The 23497-nt window shown below is 41.8% G+C and overlaps 1 protein-coding gene across 4 annotated transcripts in view; it reads left to right on the top strand.

Annotated features, from left to right (window-relative positions):
* Positions 1-23497, top strand: part of LOC139595745 (contactin-6-like) — a 131987-nt gene that overhangs the window by 22856 nt on the left and 85634 nt on the right. For 3 of the 4 annotated variants that reach the window (XM_071439316.1, XM_071439317.1, XM_071439315.1), the window contains exon 2: positions 1165-1302. The exons of the other annotated variant lie outside the window; for it this stretch is intronic. In XM_071439316.1, coding sequence (XP_071295417.1) covers positions 1248-1302 — 55 coding nt within the window. In that variant the 5' untranslated portion in view covers positions 1165-1247. The remainder of the gene's footprint in view (positions 1-1164; positions 1303-23497) is intronic. 4 annotated transcript variants of the gene reach the window in all.

The raw sequence follows: 23497 nt of genomic DNA, 5'->3' as shown, positions 1-23497 counted from the left end.
AAGGTTTGGAATGATTTCACAATTTTGTAAACTCATTTTATTAAGTGATTTCTGGTTTCAGCTGCTTTATGAACTGATCCCCCACAGTAAATCACTCGTTTGCCCTTTGGGAGTATAGGCCAAACAGATACTTTTTCCTGGCTTAATTCATCATCTGTTGACTGAAATGTCAAAGGAAATTAGAGATAATTGTTATGTAAATCCTTACTGGGGATGGTTCATTTCTGGAGGATCAAATTTCCCCCAGAAAAGGTGGCTTTGTGCTTTTACATGGGGTGTGTGTGACATTGTGATCCCTTCTCCTCCCCTGAGATCAATGATTGGTCACACATTCACCAAAGGATCCTGCCTGGGATCAGAGCCCCACCACCATGGAATCTTGGAATCCCAGACTGGTTTGGGTTGGGAGGGACCCTAAATCCCCTCCAGTGCCACCCCAGCCATGGCAGGGACACCTCCCAATGTCCCAGGCTGTGGAATGTCCCCCCCAGTGTCCAGCCTGGCCTTGGGCACTGCCAGGGATGCAGGGGCAGATTCTGGGAATTCCATCCCAGCCCCTCCCCACCCTGCCAGGGAACAATTCCTGATTCCCAATGTCCCATCCATCCCTGCCCTCTGGCACTGGGAGCCATTCCCTGGCTCCTGTCCCTCCATCCCTTGTCCCCAGTCCCTCTGCAGCTCTCCTGGAGCCCCTTCAGGCCCTGCCAGGGCTCTGAGCTCTCCCTGGAGCTGCTCCTCTCCAGCTCTCCCAGCCTGGCTCCAGAGGGGCTCCCTTTGATGGAGCAAGAAATATCTTAAATTTTGATAAACATTTCGGAGTTGAAAAAAGCTCATTTTTCCAAACACCTTTTCTTCCATCCCAGCACTGTCTGGCCGAGGGACAGGCAGATTTTTCTTTCCTACTTGGAGAAACTCCCTCCCATCCAAGAGGTCTTTGTGTCACATGGAGGGGATGGGAGGAACCCCAACATTACCTGTGATTTTCATTCCAGCTTTGTGTCATTTTGGAATTATTTTTGTGCCAGGACGATCCTATCCTATCGCATTCGTAGTGCCTGAGTCTCCAAAAGGGGCAGCAGAAGGTGATTTTACCTGGGGAAAATTTTGGGGTATTGATTTGGAGTCTGTACTTTAATTGCCCAATATCTCTTCCTGTTTTTGCAGAATATCCAGGTAGTCACAGGAAGACACACTTTACTTTCTTCCACTGATTGGATGGGAGGAATTTTTGACCTTGGAAAGTGGAGATGGTGTTGCTATGGAAACTAATAAGCCTGCTGCCATTCATGAGCTGCAGCACAGGTAAAATGTTCCACTATTAGTGTTTGTGATTGATAAATCTCTGCCAGCGTCATAGTTCCTGCAGAAAGGAGAAGCAATTACCAGAATTAACAGCCCTTTTTTGTATGAACAAGTGACTAAGGAGCTTTTCATTAGGACACACTTTAATTTTAAACAACTCCAGGTGCTGTCTTTGAACCAGAAAAGCACTTTTCAGGAGCATAAGAAAGCTGGAATCCAGGTAATAGCTTCAAAAAATAGTCTAAGCTGTAACAGTGAGAAAGAAAAACAATTGTTACTTGGGTGACAACGTCATGAAAACACTTCTTGGCCACAATATCAGCAAACGAAGCTGGATTGAAAACCAGACCAGTTTGGGAGCACTGAATTCATGGTTTGGATTCCACATTGCATATCACACCCTCTCCAAGTGCTTCCATGCAAGTGAAGTGTCTTTAAATCACAGTTAACTGGAAGGCAAATTAAAATATTTATTTATGAAGGGTGAGAATCACAAGGACTGTCAATATAAATGCACAAAAAGGAAGGAAAATCTTGCTTCAAGCCCATAGCAAATGCAATGAAAAGGGAGTGGTGATGGAGACCATCATCCTCCCACCCTGACACTCCTCAGGCTGGGATCAGAGGACAAAATGTGCTTGGAGCAAGCAGGAATGCTTCCCCCCATTCTCCTTCTTGAGTATCCCCTGTGTTTATTTAAAATATCAACAGTTTGTAGTACATTGTGAGGTAAAATGTTCTTTTCTGCCTGGCTGGGCATTGCTCACAGTGAGGGTTTGGTATTCTGAGTTCACTCCTGCTCTGAACCTTTCCTCTAATTAAAAGCATATAACTTGACAATGCTGCTTCATAGAGCCATAAAAATGGGATTAACTCATGTGGCTCATTACAGCCTCCTCTCCAAACAGGCACTGAGTGGGAACTGAACTCTTTGAGGTTCTAATGAATTTGGGGATGGACTGACCCTTCACACTTGGCTGTGATAGAAACCATGACAACTGACTTTTGTCTCCAATTAATGCATTGAACTCTAAATAGCCAGGATATTACTCATGTACTTACAAGGAAATTGTATTAAAGTAACCTCAAATGGTACTTAAATTAATTATGTAGTGCATGAGTCAGCAGCTGTTTGAAGTGAAGAAACAGAGCAGAGGGCAGACTTCAGTACCATTTTAAAATACAATTTAAATGAACCTCGATGCTGTTTTATCTAAATGTGAAATGTAAACCTCAGGATAAAAAAAAAAAAAAGCAAATCTCAGGATCAGACTTTCTGTTAAATCAATACAAAGTTGCTATTTCAGTAACAAACAGCCAGCATATTAAAGACTAAAAATCTTGGACTATATAAAATATTGTGATATATAAAATATTCCAAGCGAGCAGTCGCTCATGTAAACCCAGCTTTGCTGAACTAATCTCAACAACCACTAGGACCCAAATGTTCCATTTAATTCCTCATTGTCCCACTCAGCCCTCAGTAAAGCACTTGTACCAGTCTTTCAGAGCACTGGATTCCCCTCCAATTCCTTGATTTCTTGGGAAATACTGGGAAATAGATGGCGGTCCTGGAATCTGAATGGCAGGAGGAGCAGGAGAGATGCATGAGGGACAAGATATTCTCACACCCATGGTTTGTTTCTCCAAAAAGAACCTTCTCCTTCTTTTTTTTTTCTCATTTCCCCCCCCCCCCCGGCTTTAATTTTTGAAACTTTTGTCATCTTCATCATTCTTGCCAGAGGATCCTCTTTAACAAGCCCAGTCCTGGGCTTTAAACCTGAGTTAAAAGGTACTGGGAGCTCGCTCTTAGATGAACATGTTCAGCTTTTAAAGACTTAAAAATAGCTAAAAATGCAAATGCTCCATATTCCCAGGCACCAAGAGCAGCCCACAACGGCCCTTTTGTCCTGCTCCTGCTCTCAATTAAAGGAACAGCCAAAGCTCCCACTGACTTCACTGGGATAAGTTAATTTATTCCTGGGTATAAATTAACTCCATTGATTTCAGCAGAGCTCCGCTGATTTTCACTCCATGACATTCTGAAATATGCCTGATGGTAACAGTCAAACTGCACTTATGGCAAAACTTCTCTGATTTATCACATGGCAGGTCCACATCAATTTAGGAATAATAGAAATGAGTGGGAAGGTGAGGAAGCAGCACTGATGCTGAGCAGAGCAGTTTTGTGGGCTGGGGATGGAAGGGCAATTCTGGGTGTTGGATGGCATTGGTCACTCATTTCCTCCTTGTTTCTACCTCAATTCCACCTGACATGCAGAATGAAAATGATTCTGACCTATAAATTAATTTTAAATCTCAGGATTAAATGTGCTGTGCAGAAGAACTGGATATTATTAGCCCCCCAAAATGGCAATTCAATTACTCAAAAATCAAACTGCCCTCTATATTCTCTTTATAGGCAAAAAATCGTGGAAAGAATAATGTTCCCTCCAACTCTTATTTTCCAGCAAAGCTTTTTTATGTGTCTCAATGAGGGTCTTTAGGGTTTTCTTGCAGTGCCTTAGGGGACAAAATAAAATAAGGTAATGCATGCACAGTGACACAGCGAGGGAACAGATTAGAATTTTTTTTTTTCATAACCCATTGCTATTTAAATGAGATAATCTGATCTAAGCAGAGCACCAGAGGCAAGAAGGGTGATGAAGATAAACTCAGAGATCATTGCTTTGAATTCTGTGTACTTGCTATAGGGATGTACAACAACCATCTCCTGACAGCATTGAAATTTAAGCATTATTTGATATGAATATGTTAGGAAAGAGCCTTCACTTTCTGGATTAAAGATGTAGGCAGGATTTTGGGAAGTTGGAATGAACAGACGTGTCCAAAGTGCTCAATAAAATAAAATCATTGTCTCTCAACACCAAAACTCCCTCAGGTTTTCCCCCTATGGCTGCTCCTGGATTGTGCTGCTTCCTCTAGAGCTGTTGTGCAGGGCAGGCTGCCAAGAACATCTCATGATGAGACAGAATTTTATTCTCATTTCTGATATCATATTTCTGTCCTAAGTGTCCATCAGATGCACCTCAGGCTGTTCTTTGGGGGTGCCAGCTCAGTTTCTCCATCAGGTTGGAGGAAATTCCATGGCCTCTCTCCCTCTCTCTGGTCCCTCCATTCTCTCCTGTGTCAATGAGGAATTACCTCCTGATAATTCCAAGGGTCTGCCTTCCTCCTGGACAGCTGATCCCAATTTTCTGTGTCCCTCCTGTTCCTAGAGGGAAATGACACCTCTTTGACCTGATTCCTGGTGACTTCTTCCCTTCAAATAAATCCCTCTGCGCGCATGGAGAGGTGGCCTTTGTCACTGGCCTTTGTCACTGGCCTTTGTCACTGGCCTTTGTCACTGGCCTTTGTTCTGCTGATGGTCATGGCCCCACCATGGAAGCAGAGGGAATTCCAGCATTAAAGGCAAGGAAAGAGCAGAATGGCACTGAGTTCTGTCAGGCTGTGGACAGCAGAAATATCCCAAGCCAGTGTGACCTGAATTTGGCAATGAGGCATCGGCTGTGTTCTCACACAGCCCTTTGGCTCCTTGCCTCCAGATCAACCCAAGGTGCAACCCCCAACCTCCCAGGCTGGGCTTTGGGCCCATCATTTGGAAACTGTTAAATTAGAGAGAGACATTTCCTGATGCAAAGTGTCCTGATCCTCCTCTGGGTCACAGCAGGATGAATATTGAATACATCACATCCCACACTCTGCCTGCAGTGTCTGGCAGATTTATTGTTGGCATAACAGCACCTTTAGGGATGGAACAGCACACCATATATTTTAAGACAAGTGACATCTTTGCTATTTCTAACAGCAAAATGTGGAGATGAACTAGTCCAGCCTGGAAATGTTGAGGCTTCCCTGAACAACCAGAAGCACCTGGAGATCTGCTGATGAGTCAGACAATGATAATAATTGGGTGTCCCTTCGACAGCATGGAGGTTTTCATGGTTTTGGGAAATAAAAAGTTGAATTTCTGGGAAGGACTTGCAAGGCTGGTACTGCAATGTCCCTCCCAGGAGAGGCAGCAGTGACATTTGAGGAACTTTTGTTCTGTGCTGTGGGGTGCCAGGAGGTTCAGCTCATTCCCCAGCATCAGTGAACAACAACCACCCCTGGTGCAACAGAGCCAGGAAAAAAGGGAACCTCTGAAAATGACATTTAGGGGATGTGAGAGGGGGTCTGAGGCTTTCCACCAGCCTGACCTAAACCCACCTCAGAGCTTTGCCCTGAGTGGACACCACATTTCCCAAGGACTCTGTCACCCTGATTTTTTAAGATTTTTAAAGCTTTATGATGTTTACATTCTTGTAATGAACTTTCTCACACACTTTCTGTAAATAACTCATTGTTTTGCATTCTTTTATGGAGGAGGAGACATTTGATGGGCTGTTGGTTTGTCCAGTGTCATTGGAGAGGTGGCACTGTCACCCTCCAATCCGCTGTCACTCTTGGAAATCTATAAATGCTGGAGTCAGGAAATAAACTTCCCTTTTTTTTCTTCACCTTGAGAGCAGCATTGTGTGCTGTTTTGTGTCCTGCACTGACAGGACTCCACGCCACCCCAAAGCTGGAGCCAGGAATTGTGTCCAACATTCCCTGCCACGGGCTGGACTCACCCCACAGAAGAATCTCCCTCATTGTGCTTCATCTCCCAGAAAAATCCCTTTGTGGGATTGCCCTGAGAGCAGGGACCTGGTGGAGAGGGCTGAGAGCTCAGGTTCCTTTAAGGTTCCCCCTTAGATTGGAGCCTGCATCTTCTTCCCTGTCAGGGCAATGTCATTTATGGTTCCTAGAGCGAGGTGGAGATGCTGCAACTCCTGGCTGTGAATTCACCAGTTTTATGTTTTCTACATGGCTCTAGTGTCTAAATTCTTTAGTCTGAAAGGCTGTGTCTATTTTTATGCTGGTTGAAATAATTACTGGTTCCCAATCTTTTCAATTAGTTGCTTTGCATTATTTTTTCCCCTTTTATTTAAATTTTACGTGATTTCTTCCTGTTTCATATCAAACCATTTTATCTCCCAGCACAAAAGGCTCATTAACTTTTTAAAATAACATCCTGGTACTTTAGAAGCCATTAATTTCTTTTTTCACTTTTTTTTTTGTTGCAACAGCTTCAAAGACAATTCAATTTTACTTTATTATCACTGCCAAGAAGTTGAAATTAGCAGGTGATTAAGCACTTCAAATATTTTGAGCATTTTCTATTGTCAACAATGGCAAATTTAAGTATAAAGAAATTAAACTTAAGAAAGCACAATAATATATTACTGAAACAGTTTATTGAAGCACAACATTTTCAAGGAAAATTGCTGCTTTTAAGTAATTGCTTAAACAAAGTAATTGTTTAAACAAAGAGTAGGATTAGATCAGCTTTTAGAGATAAATTATTCCCTAAAATGGTTGAGGCTCTGGCACAGGTTGCCCAGAGAATTTTGAGATTCCCCATTTTAGAGCTACCAACATGGATTTTTTGGAGTTTGAGAACCAAATCCACTCCCTTTTAATCTCCACAACCAATGGCTTAATTGAAGAATGGGCACTTGAAACCTTAGGTTTTATTATGGAGAGAATGATGGCCATAAAATCATGGAATCGCTGAAGGGTTTAGGTTGGAAGGGACCTCAAGGATCATCTATGATCCTACATGAAATTGAGAAAAACCCAGCTGGAGTTTAATTTTCCACTAGCAGAAATGAGAATTTCTTTTTTTTTTTTCCCAGAAATCAGACCTTGGGAATGCAAAAAAAAAACCCCAACCCCCCCCCCCCCCAAAAAAAAAAAAAAAAAACAACAAACCAAAAACCCCAAAACCAAAAAAAAAACAAAAAAACCCCCAGAGAACAAAAAAAACAAACCCCAAAACAGATGAGCAAACAAACAAAAAAACCCCAAAAAACCTCAAAAAAACTTAAAAAAAAAAAAACAAAACACCAAACCAACCAAACAAAAAAAAAACCCCAAAAATTATCTCTACTTTATTTTGACATGAAAACCTGACGTGGGTGAAGATCTTGCCCACAAACTTTGAAGTGCTGCAACAATATCTGCGACTTCCACGTAATCACAGGCTGATCATCCTTCCCATTGTTTGCAGAAGCTGGAAAATAAAACGTCTGGGGTTATTGATTTGCTACTTCTTTTTCATTTAGCGCCTATTGATCGCTGTTTATGTGTGTGTTTTTTGTTGAGCAGGAATTAACATTGAAAACTTCTTGGAATTCACTGCGTTCGCACCTACTTGACATTCCTAGGGAAATCTTGCTGCCACAATCCCACTCCAGCTGGGGGTTTCAAAAATCGGCATTTTCTCCTCTGACCTTGGCAGCAAAAAAAAATTAAAAAAAAAAATTAAAATATATTATTAAAAAGCAAAAAGATTTTTAATGTATTAAAAAAGAGCATGTTTTTAATGTATTATTATTGTTGTTGGCACTTGCCTGGGACAGAAAATGTGGTTGTGCCAGAGTTTGAGCTCCCAGAGTGATTTCCGACCCCTCAGGATGATTTAGGCTGTGGTTGTGGTGCCTATTGTACAAAGATAAACCTCTTGGCGTTGGGAGGTGTTTTTTCATCCCAGTCTGCAAGAGGAAATCTGGTGATTGCCACAAAAAATTGCTTGTGGAGTGTGGATGGGAAGCGCTGGGACAGTGGGAGGGAAATACGGATTATTCCAGCTGGACGGATGGAAGTGTCAGGGGTAGCTCTGAGCTGCTCTCTGAAGCTGCCACAGCTGGGCCAAAGCTCTCCTTTCATTGCTCCTGTGATATTCAGGTCCCACAGTTTTCCCAGTTTTAGCTCCCAAAACAATGGAAATCACAGGCCAACCACACATTTCCCAGGAGACTGGACTATGGTCCTGAGCCAGCCAGTAATAATGTGAATGGATGACTTTTATTTACCTTACATTTGTTTTTCATCCTCCAGAACACCCCTTTCCTCTATTACTCCATTCATATTTAGGATTAAACTCTTAAAAAAAAATTAAAAATTAAAAGCAGTGTTTAATTGTCACGGAATTACAGAGTTGCAGGAAGTGCAGGAGCAGCCCCACATGTGAGGATTTATCTCAGCAATTGCCGTGGTTGCTGGCACAGTTATCCCCATTACCATCCAAAGGCAGACAAAGCCCTCTAGGGCTGCTCTTGCAGGAGGTGAGAGGGGAACAGGAGGGCAAATCTGGGGTGTGGAGGCAGAGCTCAGGCACAGGGGGGACCTGCAGCCCCCATTGCCCTGGGTCTCTGCTTCCCCTTGTGTGCCCACAAATCCACCCAGAGCTGCCAGGCCTTGTCCTGTGGGTCAGACACTGCCTGAATTCCCTCCTGCTTTGCAGCATTATAAACTTTATTTTGATATATTTGATTTTTAGACCCTCGTAGAGTTTTAGCAATAGCACTTTTCCCCCTTCTGGTTATGGCATAACCAGTATTTTGTCCTGTGTTCAATATTAATATCTGCTTTATTGTTCTATTCTAATTACAATCTCATTATGAAAGGGGCCCTATGTTTTCCTGTGACAGATATTGCATCTCATTGTTAGTGAATCTTGGTTATTCCATGCTTATTGTTATTAATAATTTGTAGCAATTGGATTGGAATTAGAATATTACTTTGCTAAATCACTTTTGCTGCTAATTAAGGCGCTGTGTGTGACATTGTTTCACTCCAAACATCATCGTCCTGCTTTTCAGCCTGCTCTAATTACCTGTAACTCACTCATTTCAGCTCAGAAATCAGGTCTGTTCATCAAACTCCTTCGAGCTCTGCCGCGGTGGGAGCTGCTCTTGGCGGCAATGAAAAGTTCTCGTGGCCCAAGATATTTGTAATGACAAATGCACCTTTCAGTGCAGCCCCGGAGCTCCTCAGAAACAGAATAATTGTCCTCAATGCTTCCAAACACAACGGAAGGAGGAGGGTTCTGAGGGAAAATGTCGCTGTCGAGGCGGTCATAAAGCAGAGACCACAAGCAGTCTCAGTTGGCAACACTTTATTATTGAATATGGCTGATTTTTATACACTTTCCAATTGTTTATCTTTCTTCTATCTTTACTATTGGCCACAATAAATCAACATAATACTATTGGTGAGAAGTTATAGTGACTTAATTAACTTTCTAAAAATGTTTCATCCAGCTGCAAAGTTCTTCTATCTTTCTTCTCTCAGTCTCCTTAGCTACAGCCTTAAAAAGAGCTCCTTATCAGTTTCTTCTTACTTCTCAACTTCTTCTCACTCCTTTAACACACAAGCCCGCTGTTAGCCCCTTCCACAGGAAAAGTGAGAGGTGACTGAAAAATTCCAACTCCTCAAGGCATCAGCAAGGAAGTTGCTGTGGCTTTAAATTGTCTTTGTGAGGTCCGATCTGTCACACTGTGTGCTGGGGTGGTGTTTCCTCTGCAGCAGCAGCAGCTCTTCCTTATTTTCCTGGGAGCTTTGCTGGCTTTGGTGCCGAGCAAGCAGGAGACGCGCAGAGGTCGTGCTTGAGTCGCCAGGGAAAACTCGCGTTAATGGCCAGGGGGTTCTGGCACCGGCAGGGCTCAGTCCCAGCGACAGAACCTCTGACATGTCCTGAATATTGCAGCGGTTTGAGGAAAAGCGGAGAAAAAAGGGTTTATTTCTGCACAGTTCTTTCTGCAGCCGTTTTAGGGGAGTGTAAAAAAGGTGTGGAAAAGGTGCAGATGTTTGTGCTGGAGCTGTTCTGCAAACAAACCTGCGCAGAGGCAGCAGCTTCACCTTTCTTGTGTCAAGGAATCACAGAGTGATGGAAAAGTTTGGGTTGGGAGGGGTCTAAAAGCTCATCCAGTGCCACCCCTGCCATGGCAGGGACACCTCCCACTGCCCCAGGTGCTCCAGCCCCAGTGTCCAGCCTGGCCTTGGGCCCTGCCAGGGATCCAGGGGCAGCCCCAGCTGCTCTGGGCACCCTGGGCCAGTTTATATCTGTATTTATTTATATTGGCTCCCCCAAGGTTTTACACAGTGGCAGAGGTAGAGAAGGGATTCTTGCCAGGAATATTAATTTGGTTTTAATTTAACAATCTTCAGAATTTAATGGTAAAGTTAAAAAAGACAGATTTGGTCGCTGGGTTTATCTGGGGATTTCAGGTGGGTATAAATGGCTGTGGGAAGAATCAGGGAGTCACAGAATCAGAATGGTTTGGGTTGGAAGGGTCCCTAAAGATCATTTATTCCCAACCCCATGCATGGCAGGGACACCTTTTGCTATCCCAGGTTGTTCCAGTTCTGTCCAGCCTGGCCTTGGGCACTGCCAGGGATGCAGGGGCAGCCCCAGCTGCTCTGGGCACCTGTGCCAGGTGTCAGCACCCCCAGCTCCAGCAGCAGCATCCCTGCACCCCAGGCAGGAAGGCTCTGGGGCAGGCAGGGGTTCAGGCACCACTCCAGCACCACTGCAGAGCCAAGGAAAGGTTCTTTCCATGGCAGGTTATTTCTGTGCACGGATCTCCAGTCTGGATGGGTTGTTTACCACCAGATTTCCTCAAAAGCAGATGCCAAGCTCGTTATCATTTGGGAGAATTGTCTGGGGAAGGAGCAGCCTGTTGGAAAATCAGAGCTCATTGTCCCTTGGGAGTGGCCTCTCCTCTGGGGCGTTGCTGGGTGCCCTTGGCCAGGCTGGGTTTGCTTTGTTTCACTGCCCAGCAGGTGCCCAGGCTGCCGCTCCAAAACCTTGGGATGGTCTCCATCTCACCCCAAAAAATTTAGGGTGCTTTAGAGTAAAATCTATCCAAACTTTGGCTCAATCCTCAGAAAGGATTTCCCCCCAGCCCCCATGTGATTTATGGAATGCAATTTCTTCATCCTCTAACATTGTCTCACTTCATACACTTATGCCAAATCGTTTTTGATGATTTATTACTTTTCCTACAGCTTATAAAAAATTGGGTATCAATACAATGTCAACAAAACTGTAGGGGTTAATCTCCAGCAACTTACTGAGCATTAATCAGATTCATATTTCGGTCATATTAGTCTAAAGCTACTAAAATCACTGATCAGAATATAATGTGATACCTCCAACTTCTGTTTCTATTTAGATTTATTCTGATTTACACTGAACATGGCAGAAATAAAAAACTTTTCTCTGTGTCTTCCTTGTACATTTGTGAGTTTGCAAAACACAAATAGTTTGCTCTAGGCCAGAGAAAATGTAACAATTTATGCAACAGATATTGAATTCATATTTGCCTGACAAGTGACCTTATCAGCTATAACTTGTCATCTCCTAATTAGTCTACATTTATTTTATTCACTCAATTAACCCCCAGCCTCTCCAGGAGATAAGTTGGCGAGACACGAAATTATGTGTGGTGCTTCAATTAAAATGGTGCTGCACATGTACTCCACAAATTTGCCTTAAAGAAAGGTAAACCTCATTAATATCCCACCAGTCTGACTGCAAATTAAAATGGTTTTATTGCCAGTGATGCCACTGACTTGCAGTGCTCACTGGAACAATGTCTTTTCTTCAAATAATCTAAGAAAAACCACATAAAACACAGTGAGATTTAGAGAGCAGACATATCTATGTATTCTTAAACTCTCCTTCCCAAAGAAATGCCCAAGTTCTTCATTAAAATAAAAAAAAATCTACAGATTAAAAGTGACCTGAAAGGTGAGCACCTAGAATTTGTATGGAAAAGAACAAAATTCTATGAACAGAATCCAGCCTGATTAATATTTTGTGCCTTGAAATAACTTGGGTTAAGAGTTTTGGATAAAAATCTGAACCACACCACCAACAGAAATTCATGCAAACTTTAAGGAAAGCAAACCTGAATGAAGATTTCTGTCCCAGTTTGATATGTGTAAAATGCTTTTGCATATGCACAACTAATTTACAGGAGGAATTGAGACAGGAGAATTGTTGTCAGCCCAAAGGTGGACATCCACTGCAAATCAAAATAATCAAACAAACATTTATTGTATTGCACTGACATTTTACCAGATGTCTGCATAGTTTTCAAGATATTAGGGATGTGAAAACACAAACACACAGAAAATGAACGTGGTGAAATAGGACGTGTTGTAAATTCAGCTGGATGCAATTATTGAGGAGAGGGAACATGGCACACCCTCCTCTCTTTGCTTGGAAACTCTGCAGTCTAAATCTCCTGAAATTAGAGCTGAATCCATCATTGATTATGTCACTGCCCAGAAATATGGCCTTGGGCAGATTTGTCATAACTCTGCTGGCGATGCTGCACCGTGGCCATCACTCAGGAGGATACAATTTCCCAAGCACCACAAGTCAAGCAAATGTGCTCTCAGCAGCCTTGTGGGACAAGCTCTGCTGCAGATGGATGGCACCAGGCCGAGATGGATGGCAGGGATAGGGCAGCTCCTCACACACCTCTGGGCTGTGATCGGGCTTGGGGCATCAGGGAAGGGCAGCACTTCCACTCTGAATCCCACAGCAACCAGGGGAAAAGGGAAGTGCTGGCTGCCCATCCTGGAGCTGTCCAAGGCCAGCTTGGGCTGGGAGCAGCCTGGGACAGCGGGAGGTGTCCCTGGCCATGGCAAGGGTGGGACAGGATGGGATTTAGGGTCCTTCCAACCCAAACCATTGTGTAGTTCAATGATCCAGCCTGCACTCAACACTTGGCCTTTTGTGTTCACATCCTGAAAATCTCCAACATCTCTATATTTGTTGATTTATTTATATTATTATAAATTAATTATTTATATAATGTATTAATATGTAATACACAACACATAATATAATATAAAATATATAATATAAAATATATAATATAAAATATATAATATAAAATATATATAATATATAATATATAATATATAATATATAATATATAATATATAATATATAATATATAATATATTATATATTATATATTATATATTATATATTTTATATTATATATTATATATAACATATAATATATTATATATTATATATTATATATAACATATAATATATAATATATAACATAAAATATAAAATATACAATATACAATATATAATATGTTACATGTTGCATCTAATGCATATTAATAGATATTGTTATATTTATTAACACCTCTTGATTTATTTTGTTTTATAATCTCATCCGTATATTATTTCCCCTTTTTGGATTTCACCTTTCTGTTTCATTTCACTTTGTCTTTGCATTTATTACATTTCACTGCTCACATTACCCCCACAATTTTAACACTCTGTCCCAGCTCAAGCGATCACAAGCAGCCCCTACATGGAGTGTCCTCTTTTCTTTGGCATCAAAACACTTTCCATATTTTTTTTTCCCCAATCTGCTGCAGTTTGAATTCCACCACTGGCAGAGATGAGATGACTAATCCAATTTCCCTCTATGCAAAGAGTCCTCTTGCATTTCTCTCTGCGCTTCTACTTTTTCCCTGAATAGCCGTCATTTAATGCCCCGTTATCTTGGATGGCACTCATTTAGTGGTTTATTAAGCAGTAATTCAGCAGCCTGTTATCAGTTCCTCCTAGAGCTGGGGAAAATATGCCAGCCAAGTATGCGAGGTTTCCGCAGAATTACAGCGGTTTTGTGATTTTTGGATTAGAGAAAAATTACCCCAAAGTAATAGATATGAAATGTTTTCCCTGCATTTCATTATTGGCCCGGTGCTAAAGCTCCCATCAGGCTATTCCTGCTGTAGATTGTCTGATTTTTATTTCTTTTTCCAACCCAAGCAGCGAAATTCTACAAAAAACACAGAGAACTCAATGGACTGAGAAGTCCTAAACCTGGACTCACTTTTTCTCCTGCACTCATGTCCTTTCTGAATGTTTCCAGGTGGGAAGAAGACATAAATTAATTTTTAAAGCTTCTTAAAAACCAGGGAGTTGAAGTGAAATAATGGGAAAGGGTAGAACCCAAAGTGTGAAGGGATCAATGTAAATCCCAGCTGGAAAAAAATGGGTTTGCAAAACGATTTTGATGACAGAATAGGTGAAGGCTTGATTGGAAATTACAACTCGTAAAAGTTGATGAAAATAGTATTTTTTAATAATAAATCATTCCTGTTTCCTAAAATGGCTGGATTTTAACAAATAATGGAAGAAGAGATAAAAGGGAGGAGGTGAGAGGGTGATGGAGCAGCTGAACTGGCACTGGCCAAGGAACAGCTGCCAGAGTTAGGGAATTTTTCATATCTGCTCATGAAAAGCATTCCAGGCTCTGGTTTCCCTCTGGAAACTTGCACAGGAGGTACAGGAGGACAAATGGCACAAACTCTTCCCATTTGGGTTTCCATGTTCTCCAGGCTCCTCTCTGGGTGACACCTTGGAAAGGGTTAACAGGGCCACCTCAAACCCCAGGTTTGGGCTGCTGCTGTTCCTGTGCAGCTTTAAAATGGCATCAAACACTGACATTAGGAGAGGAAAGAGTATCTAAACAGCATCATTTGCAATTTTCCCTGGATTTTCAGCCTGCTGACATGGGCAGCAACATTTCCACCTCACGTGTCCCTGGCTCACAGCCCTTCCTGCTGACCCTTCCCTTTCCAGCTCTGCTCCAAGGCAGAATTTGAGTGCAGCCCTATCAGCCTGCATTTCCTCCCTCCTTTCAGCTGGGTTTTGTTTTGTTGTTTATGCTGTCATTTCTTTTTTTTTTTTTTTTTTTTTGTAGAACACATCAGATAAAGGTCATTTTTCCTTGAATGGAAAAGCACAGTGATTTTGACAGTGAGACATTCCCAGCTTGCTCTACATCAGAAATGTTGATATTAGCTCCTCTAAAATAGAGAGACAAAAATTGCCTGAGTACTCAGTGGCTGGCAGTCATTTCCCAAAAAAGAGCATTTGCAAATTATGCTTGTGACTTCTGCTAAATTCCAGGGTGCCATTACTGGAAGGATTTTAACTTCATTTGCGTTTACTCAGGAAAAGAAAAAATCATCATGAAGGTATTAAACAGCCACAAAAGATGATGGCTTCAAATAGTGTCTTTTGGCTGATCCATAATCATTTACTTTGGCAATTTTATTGGGGAACATTAAGGCTGATCACTAACTCTGTGTTCCTAATTATTTCTGAAATATTGTGCTGTTTTCTGTGCTGAAATGCAGAACGAGCAGAGCAGTGGGCTGGTTGGGATTGCAATGTTCTAACTGGGTTTTAATCAATGAGTGATAATGAGAGCTTGTGTTTTGACTTTCCCTTCTTAATTGCCAGTAATAAAGCAGATCCTCATTGATGATATTTAGCAGAGTTCAGTTCCATTCATCTCTGTTTATTCTATTTATTTTGAAAATGCCTGGGAGCTTTCAGCGGGCTAGACACAATAACAGAATATTCAATGCTAATTATATTTTCCTTGCCTGATATTTTCCACAACAGAGGATGATCCTGCCTTTTCCTGGGGAATGGTTGCATCTCCCTGTTTTCAGCAGGTGTCTGGAATGCAGGAGGAGTCAAAGGATAAAACCATGTCCAGTGAAATCCCAACCACGTTTTGCTATTTAAATCTCTATTTCCCTTCTGCTGCTCATGATAGTTAAGATTTTTTCTGGGTGTTTTTTTTTTTTTGGTTTTTTTTGTTTTTTTTTGTTTTTTTTTTTTTTTTTTTTTTTTTTTTTGGGCCAAAATAAGAATTAAACATAAATATTCTCAAGATGAGGCACATCTGCAAGTGCTTCTGGCCAAAAAATCTCATCCTACCCAAACAGCCACAAAAAAGCCAGATGAGGTCTGATTTATCTCAGGTAGATCTTCACTGGCCAATTGTCAATTTTGCAACCTGATTTTTGGTTAAGAAAGACCATTTTTTTTTTCCTAAAAGTATAAGTTCCAAATGTAGTTTTGATCCTTCAAATGGATGCCAGTACTGTGATGACAAATGCAAGTGAATCAGTCAGTCAATACAATAAATATTTTGATAATATCCTGACTGAATCATCTAATTTAAATCAAGACCTGCCTTAGGTTAAAAATGTTTTAAATACCCCTTGCATTCCTCTTCAATTATATGTAAGAAAATAAAGAGTTTTTTAATCTTGCCTGGATCATTGCTTGAGATGATTTATACCCCAAGATTTTCTTCCTGAGTTATCAATCATCTGAAAGCAAGAAGTAGGTGGCAGCCTGAAATTTCTATATCAGATCTTTCTGTGTCCTGAGGAATTTTTGCCGTGGCAGTAATTTGGGCTACAAAAATAAATGGTCTTCATGTGTTTTTCTATTATCTTCATGATCTCAATTATTTGGAAGTGTTATCCCAGGATATAAACCTTGTTATCTACATATAAAATCATCACTGATGTCAGGGTCTTGCAGCAATTCCTGACTGGTTTATTCGTGCCTCTTACTTCAGCCCTAGTGAGAAAAACAAGCATCTGGGAAGGAGCCATTTTGTTCCAGCTATTCAAAATAAATAAACCAAATTTAAATAACTTCTACAAGGAGCTTAAACACCCATCTGCATTACAGTGCTGTAGAATGGAGATTGTATCTGGATTTCTACAAGGTCTGAGACTCTCAGTGCTGCAGAACCAAAATGCAACTTCACATTACAACAATTTTGCTGTTGAGCATAAGTGGGAATTACCAAGTGTGGCCTCTGGAAACAAAGATGAATCACTGCTTGCTTTAGTAAATTCAAATTATTTGCAAACAGGTCTCTTCAATGATTTCTCTCCATTCCAGTGTGGCTGGATCTTTGAGTGCAGAAATTCTCCTTTGTCCCCTCTGTCTCCAGAGTCCCTGGGTGGGAAAGAAGAGTTGCAAAGACCCAAATGGGTCTGAAATTTCCCCAAATTCCTTTATTGTTTTCCCCTCATTTTCTGTGTAAGCAGAACTGCAGTTTCTCATGTTGTTATGTGCTTATTCAAGCCAAGGTTTCACTCTCACATTAAGAAGGCATTGTCAGGGCATCTGTCAGTGGAATTTGGGAGTCATCACACAATTCCAATGACAAAAATCATCTGAGCCTAATTACTCCCCATCCTCTGAGAGAACAAAGCACAGTTGCATTTTAAACAGAGAAAAGTTAGAAAGAAACAAAGTGCTGGCTTTCTTTAAGTGGCAGGATATTAAATGATATAGCTGTTATCTTCTCCTGCAGCATAAATTATTGAATTAAGCCTTCAGTCAGTTTGGCAACAGTGCCAGATGAATATTACAGGAGTACAATGCAGCAAACAGAATCTGTCATTGGATCTGGGGCTCCCTCAGAACTGGAATTACAGTGAACAAAATGCTCGTGCCCTCAGTTGGAAAAGGTTCATTATTATTTATTCATCTTGCCTAGTAACACAAAAAACTAATGAAGTTTCATTGAGCAGGGGGCACGTCAGGATTGGTATCCATCAGACAGGCACATCCCTCCAACTTCATCAGGGATATTTGTCTCCATAATTAGATGTCTGTTCCACCAGAGTTCTCCATCTGAAGGACATGCCCAAGTTCATGACATGAAACAAATCACCCACACTAATGAAAAGGTGATTTTCACCTCTTATTTCACTTGTCTGCAGCTCCCACAATTGCACAAAGTCTTTGGGAAGTCTTTTCATAAAACCAAACAAAAAATCAGGCCCAGGTAGGAATTTCAGCACTGTTGCTCACCTATTTGTTTATTTTTCAGTGAAATATTCCATTATTAATACAGGTGACACATTGTGTATTTATAGCCCCTCTCCTGGAGCACCTTTCCACACATCCCCACCATGAATTCTTCATAAATCTGTGCTCATCTCCAGCAGAAAGCTTAAATCAGTGCAGCTCCACTGAATGCTCTCCACAACCCATCCATTAGGAGCAATTTTCCTTCTCTGCAATGTGAACTCCTGGTCTGGAATCTTTAGGGAATATTTGGGGGTTTGTATGGAACATGGTATCCTGTAAATCTGAAGTTTGATTGCTGTACTCAGGGTGATGGCAGGAGAAAATGTCATATTTTGGCATTTAGGGATCCATCCTAAATTATTCTGGGATTAGAATGTGTGTATCTGCTAGATGAGTAATAAATTCACTGCTACCCAAATATATTCCTAGAAAGTGTTGAAGCAATACTGGTTATTACAGAACTTTTAAAAAATGTTGGGAGTATCTCATTTTGACAAAATCTTTTGTCACTATATATATTTAATTGAAAAAGGCTCATAATTCTCATGACTATGACAGTTTTTGCATAATGCTTCCATAATTATCACCTGTGATATATTACACCCTAATTTTCTATGCTAGATTCTGACAATAAGTTATATTAGGAATTAAATCTGTATTTTATAGCTTGATTGTTTGTTTTCACACCCAAGGAAAATGTGCAGCCAGTCCATAACCTGAGCCTGTTGTTTGCTACATCAGCCTCAGCTCACCCTACCTGCCCCACCATAGACATCCTGTTTAAATAACAGGAAAAATATTGGAATATTTGATTCATTTCTCAAGGGAAAAAAAAATTGGCAGGATGCAGAATCGACTTGATGAAAACATTTCAAATTTTTGTGCCATTTAGGGCTGGAGGAGCCCTGATTAAATAAAAGTTTTATCTCCAAACTCAAATCAAGAGTGGGGCTCTCCAAGGGAGCCACAGGCAACTTCCATCCATCACACAGGGGATGAGGGGACAAAGGAAGGGGCACTTGGAGTGCCAGCTCCTGGGAAATGCCAAATTCCAGCCATGCATCCTTCCATCTGCTTGCCCTCATTATTTTTCAAATCTCTTAAGGAAGTGGCACAATTTTGCCACTGTCTCCCTGATGGAACGGCCTCTAGTTGAGACAGGGGAGGTTTAGATTGGATATTAGAGGAAATTTCTTTATGGAAAGGGTTCTAAAGGACTGGAACGGCATCACCATCACTGGAAGTGTTCAAAAAAAGTGTGGATGTGGCAGCTGAGGACGTGGTTGAGTGGTGATGGTGCTGGGATGGATGGATGGATGGATGGATGATGGATGGATGGATGGATGGATGGATGATGGATGGTGTGATGGATGGATGATGGATGATGGATGGATGGATGGATGGATGGATGGATGATGGATGATGGATGGATGGATGGATGGATGGAATGATGGATGGATGGATGGATGGATGATGGATGGATGGATGGATGGAATGATGGATGGATGGATGGATGATGGATGGATGGATGATGGATGGATGGATGGATGGATGGATGATGGATGGATGGATGGATGGATGGATGGATGATGGATGGATGGATGGATGGATGGATGATGGATGGATGGATGGAGTGATGGATGGATGGATGGATGGATGGATGGATGGAGTGATGGATGGATGGATGGATGGATGGATGGATGGATGGATGGATGGGTGGATGGATGGATGATGGATGGATGGATGGATGGATGGATGATGGATGGATGGATGGATGGATGGATGGATGATGGATGATGGATGGATGGATGGATGGATGGATGGATGGATGGATGGATGGAATGATGGATGGATGGATGGATGGATGGATGGATGGATGGAATGATGGATGGATGGATGGATGGATGATGGATGATGGATGGATGGATGGATGGATGGAATGATGGATGATGGATGGATGGATGATGGATGGATGGATGGATGATGGATGATGGATGGATGGAGTGATGGATGGATGGATGGATGATGGATGGATGATGGATGGATGGATGGAGTGATGGATGATGGATGGATGATGGATGGATGATGGATGGATGGATGGATGATGGATGATGGATGGATGGATGGATGGATGGATGGATGGAATGATGGATGGATGGATGGATGGATGGATGGATGGAATGATGGATGGATGGATGGATGGATGATGGATGATGGATGGATGGATGGATGGATGGAATGATGGATGATGGATGGATGGATGATGGATGGATGGATGGATGATGGATGATGGATGGATGGATGGATGGATGGATGATGGATGGATGGATGATGGATGGATGGATGATGGATGATGGATGGATGGATGGATGATGGATGTACCGATGGATTTGTTGCTTTTCCAGTCTTTTCCAGCTGCAATGAATCCATGAATCTGTGCAAGGGACGCCTTGCACTCTTGCCTGTCATTTTAAAGACAGATCCATTTATAAGCCCTGGGCTTGAGTGCCAAATTCCCCATCATTACTGAGAGTTTTTATGACTTCAGCAGTGGCAGGATTTTCCCCTGTGTGCCTCATCCCTGCCTCCCCTTCTCCCAACATCACAGGGAGATAAATGCTTCCCTGGTTTGGTGTCTGCTAGCAGAGACACTCTGGAATTCCACCAGCACTCCCAGTTTGACTCTTTCAACAGAAGCTGAGACTTGAAAGGAGCCCTGTGTCTCTGGAGCTCTGTACATCAACATCTGAAGGGAGAAAACACATGAAAGCTGAGGGCCCTTTGGGAAAACCCTGCAGGTCTTAGGCTGCTTCTTCCTGCTCAAACCTACAAGATCTAATCTGCCTTTCTGTGTGTGCCTGCTTCAGTCTCAGAGAGCTGGGTGGGCCAGAGGGAACCCTGCCCGTGCTCCTGACAAGCTGCTTTTCTTTCCACACAACATTTTCATGGCCATTTTTCCGCTTCATCTTTTCCCATCTTCTCTCCCAGTGTAAAAATCTGACTCCTTGAAGGGATGTGTGTTACTTTAGGTGGTACCAAGCAGTGTCTCATCCTTTACCTCTCGTTTTGCATCTGTCAGGCTCCTTTCAAAGTCCTTGAACTCCCTGGTCCAGGCCTTTGAGGAAGGAAATAATAATTTCATTCTGCTTCTGACAAGATTCAATCAAAAACCCCAGGGAAACACTCCATGACATTTAAAAATCTGTGCACCCCATAAACTCCTTGTCTTCCAATTACAAATTACCCATATCTTCAGCTGAAAAATTAAACAGATTTTGAAGAAGTTGGATTTTTCATAGTTTTTCTGCTGTCATTAGAAGGGGGAAGGGTTTAATTCACCTGTCCCATCCCTTTTGCTGGAGCTGACAGGTGTTTTACTATCACACTGATTTAAAAGACGCCTCTTAATCAGGTGTCAGCTTTGGCCCATAAAGTCATATTAATGTTTTGGATCAGATATGAAGCTCTATCTAAGGCACATTAAGAAAGATTCATTAGAAACTCACTACCCCTGGAATTTACAGCCTTCCTGGAACTTAATAGCCTGGATAAATTCCTCCTTATCTGGTTTGCTTATGTGAATTATGGCAGTTTTGCATTTAGAAGCTTCTCCTCGCGATCTTCCATGAGGATTCTCTGATATGCTACATCCAGAATCATGGAATGGTCTGGGTTGGAAGGGACATTAAAACTCATTCACTTTCACCCCACAGGGACACCTTCCACTGTCCCAGGTTGTTCCAAATCTTGTCCATCCTGGCCTTGGACAATTCCAGGGATGGGGCAGTCACAGTTTCTTTGTTCTCCCAGCCCAGCAGAATTCCCCATTCCTGGTCCTGGAGCAGTGAATCCTCTGGAGTTTGGCTCCTTGGAGCTGATTCTCCCAGGCAAACCTAAAAGCTCTCCCTGCAAATAGATCATGATGTTTCTGGGGCAATCTCAATTGCACCAAACAGATTTTATCTGCTATCACCGAGCAGCTTGGAGTGATGGCAATTCCAACTCCACTTTGCAAAAAATCCTAATGGGAAGGAAGATCTGCGCAGCAAAGGGATAAAAGTCAGCTAATTTACAATATTGGCCTGCTGAGTTATCCATACTCCCATTGCAGCCTGGGCCTGGGCCAGCCTAAACTGCTCCTGGAATGTTCCCCTTTGCAGTTCCAGCTGGGCAGAGACCTCACAAGGAGCTGATTATGAATCCAGCCAGAGTCAGAAATAGGAAAGAAGAGGGAAGGGGATTTGGCTGGAAATTAGGTTGGTCAAGTGTGAACTCCAGATTTGTTCTTCTTTCTCCCTGTCTGGATAAGGAAGAGCATAAATATCTAAATATTTATTATGGCTGAGTAAAACCTCTTGAACTGAATTTGACAGGAATATCAGGGTGTGACATATCCACCCACTGTCCATACACCAGTGACTGGGGAGCTCTGGGGCACCCCCTGCTTCTTTCATAATTATGGAAAATCAGAGTTCCTCCTCGTCCATTAGCACTCTGTTAATGCCTGGATTGGCTGAAGACAATATCATGTAATGAATGAAGGAATGATGATTCATTTTCCTGCTTTAGCTTTGAATTCAGGCTGGCATAATTATGGTCTTTAAGGAGATGAAACTGATTTGGTACCATAAAGAAATAAATTTTAATTTCTTATCAAACATTCCATAACAAGAGTTTATATTTACTTTCAAGCACTATGCTGAGGATTCACACATGATTTTTATGTATAGAAACGATACATTTAGGCAAATATTCATATTCCAATTGATTGTTTAAAAAATCCGAACTATTTAAACCTTAACAAAAGCAAACAGCCCTACAAAAATGCATTTGTCATGTGTATCTCTGGAGAAATCGTGGTGACTGTATTGAACCTGGAGGATGGAGAAGAAATATATGGCCATTCTCTATAGGAAACACAAAAGGATGCATCAGGAAATTAGAAATGACCAGCCTGACCTTTTCTATAAATAAGAGATGGACTCCTAGGACACCATTGGCTCTGAGAGTGCACATCATTTCTCACAAATTTGATGTTATTCTCTGCTGCAGATCAGCCAGCGAGGAAAGGATATTAAAGAGAGAACAAAACAACAGCAAGAAGCTGCCTTTACTAAAATTCCTGGCAGTATTTTTGTGACAGGGACTGTGGCATGTCCACTGGAAAGGAGCTGTAAAATATTGTGTCCTTATTCTACACATTAAGGGCATGGGAAGGGGATGTAAAATTAAGATATTCAATAGCCTGCAAATGACAAATGAGTCTAAATTCTTTTTAGTAAAAAACATGGGAAATTAATCCCAGGTTTACCAAAATATTTACATTTTTATGAGGTGAAGTAGGGGTTTTTATGTACATCAGGTAGTTCACCACTGGCCCTGTTGGGTACAGGGATTTAAAATGCAGAACGATGATCCCTGGGTCATTTTGTGGCTTCAGAAAAACTTCTCCCTGGCAGTTTCTTCTGGGAAGGTAACGAGAAGGACTGAGGAAATGAACCCAGAAGGGAAGCAAATTCCTCCCAAAGAAAAGACAAGTCAAAGGGTCAATTGTAGCAACAGTGAAAAAAGAAGTCTTCAAATTTTAGTCAAGGCACTAAGCCCAGAAGAGTGGCAGGA

Source organism: Agelaius tricolor, unplaced genomic scaffold, assembly GCF_023055355.1.
Source record: "Agelaius tricolor isolate 1412-34295 unplaced genomic scaffold, bAgeTri1.0.p SCAF_14, whole genome shotgun sequence".
In the NCBI taxonomy this organism is placed as follows: Eukaryota; Metazoa; Chordata; class Aves; order Passeriformes; family Icteridae; genus Agelaius; species Agelaius tricolor.
Note: the sequence above shows the minus strand (reverse complement) of the source record. Positions and strands in the feature narration are given on the sequence as shown.